At 40.0% G+C, this 8728-nt stretch overlaps 1 protein-coding gene across 1 annotated transcript; it reads right to left on the reverse strand.

Annotated features, from left to right (window-relative positions):
- Positions 1-3240: 3240 nt before the first annotated feature.
- LOC104658905 (26S proteasome regulatory subunit 4) lies at positions 3241-4810 on the reverse strand. Its single transcript, XM_010359036.2, is given in 2 exon segments — positions 3241-4353; positions 4356-4810. Coding segments are annotated over 2 exon segments (1320 nt in total). The 5' UTR covers positions 4783-4810; the 3' UTR covers positions 3241-3460.
- Positions 4811-8728: the final 3918 nt, after the last annotated feature.

An 8728-nucleotide genomic window follows, 5' to 3' on the forward strand; every position in this document is an offset into this window, starting at 1 on the left:
CCTCTTTTCTCTTTACCTTTAATTTTTGTGTTTCTATTATCTTTTCCTTTTCTTTTCTTCTTCCTCCCCATGCCCTCTAGATATAAGGGATGGAGTTGAGGCAATGTTTGTCAAGAAAGCAACGAGTAAGAAAAAAGAATAGAGAAAGGAAAACTTTGAACTCAGTTAACTTTTGTATTTTCACTTCGAATCTTGGCTGTATGTATGTGAATACGTATATGTATACTGGATTGTGTGCGTGTGCGTGTGTGTGTGTGTGTGTGTGAGAGACAGAGAGAGAGAGAGAGAGAGAGAGAGAAAGAGAGAGAGAGAATGTGTGAGTAGACCCTCAGATGTTTGGAAATACTGGAGGTTAGGTACCACTTCTTGTTGTCACGATGCCTAGGGGGTGCTAGTCGTAATTAATGGCAGAAGGGGAGGAATGCTCTATGTCCAGCAATATGCATGTCAGTGCCATCCAATAATGTATTATACTACCTTACATAACAGAGTCACATTGAGGAACACTAGGCAAAGGCTGTGGAGACAGACTGTCTGAGTTTGAATCCTGGTTCTGCCATTTTTAGCTTTAGTGAGGAACAGACATCATATATGACAATAGTCCCATAAAATTATAATGAAGCTGAAAAATTCCTATTGCCTAGTGATATTACAGCCATCTTAACTTCGTAGCTCAATGAATTACTCATGTGTTTGTGGGGATGCTGGTGTAAACAAACCTACTGCGCCGCCAGTCATATAAAATTTTGGACAAATACTTTAAGCTTCTTGGGTGTTTGTTTTCTCATCTGTAATGTGAAGGGTAACAAGAGCACCGACCTCACATTATTGTCAGAATTAAATGAATTAGTATGAGTCAATTGTAGCACATGTAATTACGTACAGTACATAATACTTGATAATAATAATAAATGATTATGTTTCTGGTTTATGTATTCACTGTAGTAAATTTATATTTACTATAATTTATTATTGTATTTACTATACCATATGTTTTATCATCATTTTAGAGTGTACTTCTACTCATTAAAAAAAGTTAAATATAAAACAGTCTCAGGTGGGTCCTTCAGGAGGAGTTCCAGAAGGCATTGTTATCATAGGAGATAAAAGCTTCATGTGTGTTCTTGCCCCTGAAAACCTTCCTCTGGGTTAAGACATGGTTGTGGAGGATGGTGATATGGGTGATCCTGACTCTGTGTAAGCCTAGGCTAATGTGTGTGTTGTGTCTTAGTTTTTAACAAAAGAGTTTGCAAAGTAAGCCATAAAAAATTTTGAAAATAGAAAGAAGCCTGTAGAATAAGCATATAAAGAAGGAAAATATTTTTGTACAGTTGTGCAATGTGTTTATGTTTTAAGCTAAGTGTTATTACAAAAAGATCAAAAAGTTAAAAAATTAATAAAGTTAAAAAGTTACAGTAAGCTAAGGTTAATTTATTATTGAAGAAATTTAAAAATAAATTTGGTGTAGCCTAAGTGTACAGTGTCTATGAAGTCTATAGTAGTGTACAGCAACAGCCTAGGTCTTCATATTCACTCATAATTCAGTCACTGACTCACACAGAACAACTTCCAGTCCTGCAAGCTCCATTCCTGGCAAGCGCCCCATGCAGGTGTACCATTTGTTTTTTATCTTTTATACAGTATTTTTACGGTACCATTTCTATCTTAGATGTATTTAGATATACAAATACTTATCATTGTGTTACAACTGTCTACAATATTCAGTATAGTCACATACCATATAGGATTGTAGCCAGAAGCAATAGGCTATGCCATATAGCCTAGGTGTGTAGTAGGCTATACCATCTTAGTTCATGTAAATACACTGTATGATATTTACACGATGACAAAATCACCTAAAAGTACATTTCTCAGGATGTATCTCTGTTGTTAAATAACACACGACTTTATACCCAACCATTCCCCTAATCCACATACACCACGGACAGATGCATTTGTAATAATAAAATGTAAGTCCTAGGATATTTGTCACATGTATTTGCTTAATAAGTAGGCACAACAAATGCATTTACAATATGTGGGAGGCTATGGAATTTTGAAAAAGTTTTTTCTTTAATTCCTTGTGCTTGATAAGGTTCAAACTTCATACAACAGACCATTCTTAATCCTACATTAATACTGAATATTGTTTTATCTTTTAAAAGATTGATTTAGTAAGCAATTCAAGATTTTGCCACAATCCAAGTACATAATCACAGACTGTAATGATCATTCTGTCATAAGTCAGTTCTAAAAGGCACATCTGATTAAATGGAATCTGTTAAAACATTGTCATTCCATAGAAATTGCTTTTAGAAAAAATCACCAACATTAGCTTGTTTACTTTTCATTTTTAATTTATTTTATGAAAACAGAGTCAAGATTCTTCATAATAGTGTGTGCTTTGGTATGATGAACAATATTTCCAATTGATTTTGTCCCATCTGTTTAAATAATTTCTCTTTCCCATTTGACCAACTCATTTGGAGGGAAATATAAGTACATATGCAACATGTGGACAGAACCATACGATTCCCCCATGATATGATTATTAAATTTTTCTGCTAATACATATGGAGAAGTGTTAAACTTTTTCCTGCCATTCGTGGACACATTTGTTGATGAACATCTGGCACATGTAAACTGCATGTGCTGGATACCATAAATTACATGGAAAGGCAGGAGACATCTCCCAGTTTATTAAAATATGTATACTCATGCATTTTTCACTATTTGTTCTAAGGATTAAAGTACTTCATATGGGTCAAGTGCTTAGAAAAGCTCAGATGCATAAGGCATATTTGGAAAATGTCAGCTATGATTTTGATTTTCCTGAAATGACTGGGAATGGGATATTAGGACTCGTATTACAGGTTAGTATCTCAGAGTCTTAATATGTCTTAATAAGTTTTTAGGGAACTGGAATTAGTACTCAAAAGTCCCATGGAGAAGAAGGAGATGTCTTTTTTTTTTTTTTTTTTTTTTTTTTTTTTTTTTTTTTTCACATTAACTCAGCCTTTATTAAACAACGAATATCCCTGGCTCTGTGGTAGTGACCATTTCCCGCCGTAATTACTGTTGAACGCCAGCTCTGGGGGTGTGACGCGGGGAACGCATAGTGAGGTCCACACTCCTTGTGACTGCAGCCTGAGTTCCTGTCCAGAGGCTTCCCTGCAGCTGGGTCCACCCACAGCCTGCTGCTGAGCGGTAGGTGTGTGTGGAGACTGCAGAAACAGGAAGTGTATGTGAAAGAGCACGCTTTATTGGGAAGCAGACTGCTGCAGTGACCAACAGACAGACCACCCAATGGGCACTTACACATAGTACTCCAAAAGACACAGGATGCTTTGCTAATAAAAATCAATGGGAACAGGGATTCTTCTGAGCAACTCCCCCAACCTCATCCCTTTCAGGGATTGAGAAATTTCCCAACCATTTTCCTGATGGCAGCCGTGGTTCACTAGAGATACAGCCCCTCAGGGGTGCCTTCCTGTTTCTTATAAAGAACATTTTCTTTAGATTTTTTGAAGTCTTCATTTGTTACTTTCATTCTACGTTCTCTTAAGGCCATCAGACCAGCTTCTGTACAGATTGCCTTGATGTCAGCACCAGAGAGGTCATCTTTAGCCATGATCAAGTCGTCCAGGGTTACATCATCAGCCAGTGTCATCCTGCTTGTGTGAATCTGAAAGATGCGCTTCTTCGTCTTTTCATCAGGCAGGGGGAACTCAATCTTCCTGTCAATGCGGCCTGGCCTGATAAGTGCTGGATCCAGAGTTTCTATTCGGTTTGTGGCCATGATAACTTTCACATCTCCCCTAGAATCAAATCCATCCAACTGGTTCAGCAGTTCCAACATTGTTCGCTGAATTTCTCTCTCCCCACCAGAATTGGAGTCATATCTTTTTGTCCCAATGGCGTCAATTTCATCAATAAACACGATGGACGGTGCATGTTCTTCAGCAACTCGAAACAATTCCCGTACGAGTTTGGGCCCATCACCTAGGTACTTCTGAATGAGTTCAGAGCCAACCACTCTCAAGAAAGTGGCTGAGGTTTGGTTTGCTACAGCTTTGGCTAACAAGGTTTTACCTGTGCCAGGTGGACCATAGAGAATGACCCCCTTAGGAGGCTTTATACCCATCTCTTCATAATATTCAGGATGGGTGAGAGGAAGCTCCACAGATTCCTTAATTTCCTGAATTTGGTTGTCCAACCCCCCAATATCCGCATAGGTCTCCTGGGGGGCCTTTTCCACCTTCATCACTGTGACCAGGGGATCCGTGTCATCCATCAGTACCCCTATCACAGCATGCACCTTGTGATTGAGCAGGACCGAGCAGCCAGGTTCCCCAGATCCTTGTCTACAAATGAAAGAATGCTGACGTAGTGTTCTGAGCCCACAGATGTAGACACGATGGCATGATTGTCATCAATGATCTCTTCCAAGGTTCCTACTGACATCGGGGTCCCCCTCAGATCATCCACTTTTGATCTTTCCTCCTCTTGCTTTTCTTCTAATGGTTTCATTTGTTCCTGATTTCTAATGAATTCTTCCTCCATGAGAAGATAGTCTTTAATTCTCTCTAACTTCAGTAATTTTAACCGGCACTGAGTGTGAGGTGTCACCAGTGGCAGTTTGCTGGCAGCGTCTGGTCCCTTCGTTTTCTTCTTCTTTTTCCCCACTCTAGTTGGTACAGGAGGTTCATATTTCTTCTTCTTGTCCTTATCATCCTTCTTGCCACCTCCAGGACCATGACCACCACTCTGACTTTGACCCATCTTGCCTTTGCCACTTGAGCTGCCGCTGCCGGAACGGAGATGTCTTATAATTTATTAACCATTTTCCCGTTTGCCCTGAGAATATTTGCTGGCAGAGCTTATGGCTGCAGCATTTACCCTAAGACAGCTTTGCCGTGAAATATCTCAGTTTACTTATTGTTTTTGCATCATTTTAATGTATCGACTTTGGACACAAAAGACATCATTCTATTTACAGCATTCTGTTTTTAGTAGTGGTATTTCCATTTACAAAATATAGTAATTCTTGATTGTGGAAAATGTCAAATCCTAGAAAACGTAGCATTCCTATGTGTGATGTTAACATTGTTCACGAACAGTTGTTGGCCGAAGATTCATTTGATGAATCTGAGTTTTCTGAAATAGATGATTCTGATGATTCAGACGATTCTGATGTTAGTTCTGTTTAGAAATAACTCTAAGAACAGTTTTTATATTTTACTTGCACATCGAAAATCAGTCAGATTTGCTTCAGCCTCAAAGAGCATGTTTATGTAAAATTAAATGAGCGCTGGCAGAGAGCTGCACTTTTTTGTTTCTAAACAGGAAGAGGGTTAAAATATGAGTGCTCAACTTACCACTTTGCTGCAGGATATTGATACTGGGGGAGGCTATGCATATTTGGGGACAGGGAATACATTGGTATTCTGTATTTTCTACTCAAGTTTGCCGTGAACCTAAAAATTCTCTAAAAAGTAAAATTTATTAAGGACTCAGAAAAATACTATTGGCATTATAAGATAATAATCATAATAATATCTGAGAAAGTCAGGGTCCATAAAAACAAACTTTAAATTACAGCCTTTCTCTCATTTATAGTCCTACCCACAACACCAATAAGTGGGTTACCAGAATTTGACTTTATGAGGAATTTCATTTATCGATTTGTGTTTGTCTGCCTTTGAGGTAGCTCAGCCTGGAAAACAAAGCTGACAGTCCTTTGTGGCGGTGTGATTGGCCTACTCAGGATACTACTGACTTGCCTAAAGTGCTCCTGTTACATTAGTTTATACAGTAATGGTCTGGGTTATTTTCTTCTGATCTGCATTATTTTCTCTTGTCTTAATTCTTTTGTGTTTTGTGTATTAAAGATTTATCACATAAAAAATAGGAGTACTCACCATCCATTTATTCCTTGTTATCAAAGACACAAAAGCATTGAATAGAGAACTATGTTTGTAAAAAGTTCTGTCCAGGAAGGCATGCTGTAAATAGAATGATGTCTTTTGTGTCCAAAGTTGATACATTAAAATGATGCAAAAACAGTAAGTAAACTGAAATATTTCACGGCAAAGCTGTCTTAGTAGGGTAAATGCTGCAGCCATAAGCTCTGCCAGCAAGTATTCTCAGGGCAAACGGGAAAAGGGTTAATAAATTGTAAGACATCTTCTTCTTCTCCATGGGACTTTTGAGTACTAATTCTAATTCCCTAAGGTAATAAAAAGTAGAGTTTGAGACAACCAAATCTTAAACTCAAATCTCAACCCCATTATTTTCTTGTGATGTGTCTAAGGCACCCCGGTATCTTCACTCAGCTTTAGTTTCCTCACGTGCAAGTTATGGACTTTAAGCCTATTTTGTTAGAGTTGTGAAAACAGGAGATGAAGACGGTAAAATCACTTAACTCGGTTTTGGGTATATAGTAGATGCTTATAAAATGTTAGGTAGTAACTAACAGCCATGGCTATTACTATCTTTATGCTGACATTATTTTTAATTTTTTGATTTTTAATTTTTGTAGGTAGGTACACAGCAGGTGTATATATTTGTGAAGTACATGAGATATTTTAATACAGGCATGCACTGTGAAATTATCACATTACGGAGAATGGAGTATCCATGCCCTTAGGCATTTATCCTTTGTGTTACAAACATCACGATTACACTCTTTTAGTTATTTTTAAATATACGGTTGAGTTATTGACTACAGTCACACTGTCGTGCTATTGAATACTAGGTCTTATTCATTCTTTCTAATTAATTTTTATACCCATTATATGTTGAAATTTTTGATAAATGCATACTATTAAAGCATTGTCATTTGTTTTCAATTACAATATTATGAAGTAGTGCCTACAGCAATAATAGCAATGAAAAGATTGAGGAGTAGGCCCAATGATTTGCTATACAGTTAGCAGATAGAAACCTAACCTACAGTCTTCAACAATATAAGCTACAGACTTTAGGGACAAGATACAAGAATGCCCTATGTGACTGAAATGTACACAAAACTGCTCAGCATGCATGGAATTAGTGTGTGTTTGAAAGTTTCCCCAAAGTAACAACATGGGTTTGTGATTTGGATATAGGTAACAAATGAGTGTTAGGTGTGTGTATATGTATGTGTGAATGCTCCTTAATTTATAATTAGAAGGAGCAAGGCTAAAGTGTAATACAAATAAATTACAAACCAGGACATTTATTTAACAACTATTAATGGCACATGTTATGTGACAGATACTGCGGTATATGCTACAAGTAGAGGTGTGGAAATTTGTAAGACATAGTCCTTAAAATCAAGTTTTTGGGGGGGGGCGGAGCAAGATGGCCGAATAGGAACAGCTCCAGTCTCCAACTCCCAGCGCGAGCGACACAGAAGACCGGTGATTTCTGCATTTTCAACTGAGGTACTGGGGTCATCTCACTAGGGAGTGCCGGACAATCGGTGCTGGTCAGCTGCTGCAGCCTGACCAGCGAGAGCTGAAGCAGGGCGAGGCATCGCCTCACCTGGAAGCGCAAGGGGGAAGGGGATCCGTTTTCCTAGCCAGGGGAACTGAGACACACAACACCTGGAAAATCGGGTAACTCCCACCCCAATACTGCGCTGTAAGCATACAGGCACACCAGAATATATCCCACACCTGGCCGGGAGGGTCCCACGCCCACGAAGCCTCCCTCACTGCTAACACAGCAGTCTGCCGCGATCTATCCGCAAGGCAGCAGCGAGGCTGGGGGAGGGGCGCCCGCCATTGCTGAGGCTTAAGTAGGTAAACAAAGCCGCTGGGAAGCTCGAACTGGGTGGAGCTCACAGCAGCTCAAGGAAGCCTGCCTGTCTCTGTAGTCTCCACCTCTGGGGACAGCGCACAGCTGAAGACCAACAGGGGAAGTAGCAGGAGCCGGTGCAGACGCGAACGACTCTGTCTGACAGCTTTGGGGAGAGCCGTGGATCTCCCAACGCGGAGGTTGAGATCTGAGAACGGACAGACTGCCCGCTCAGGTGTGTCCCTGACCCCTGAGTAGCCTAGCTGGGAGAAATCCCCCACTAGGGGCAGTCTGACACCCCACACCTCACAGGGTGGAGTACACCCCTGAGAGGAAACTTCCAAAGGAAGAATCAGACAGGTACACTCGCTGTTCAGCAATATTCTATCTTCGGCAACCTCTGCTGCTGATACCCAGGCAAACAGGGTCTGGAGTGGACCTCAAGCCATCTCCAACAGACCAACAGACAGTCCTTCTGACTGTCAGAAGGAAAACTATCAAACAGGAAGGACACCTATACCAAAACCGCATCAGTACGTCACCACCATCAAAGACCAGAGACAGATAAAACCACAAAGATGGGGAAGAAGCAGGGCAGAAAAGCTGGAAATTCAAAAAATAAGAGCGCAACTCCCCCTGCAAAGGAGCGCAGCCCATCGCCAGCAACGGATCAAAGCTGGTCAGAGAATGACTTGGACGAGAGGAGAGAAGAAGGCTTCAGTCCATCAAACTTATCAGAGCTAAAGGAGGAATTACATACCCAGCGCAAAGAAACTAAAAATCTTGAAAAAAGAGTGGAAGAATTGACAGCTAGACTCATTAATGCAGAGAAGATCATAAACGAAATGACAGAGATGAAAACCATGACACGAGAAATACGTGACAAATGCACAAGCTTCAGTAACCGACTCGATCAACTGGAAGAAAGAGTATCAGCGATTGAAGA

This window comes from Rhinopithecus roxellana, chromosome 14 (genome assembly GCF_007565055.1).
Source record: "Rhinopithecus roxellana isolate Shanxi Qingling chromosome 14, ASM756505v1, whole genome shotgun sequence".
Classification (NCBI taxonomy): domain Eukaryota; kingdom Metazoa; phylum Chordata; class Mammalia; order Primates; family Cercopithecidae; genus Rhinopithecus; species Rhinopithecus roxellana.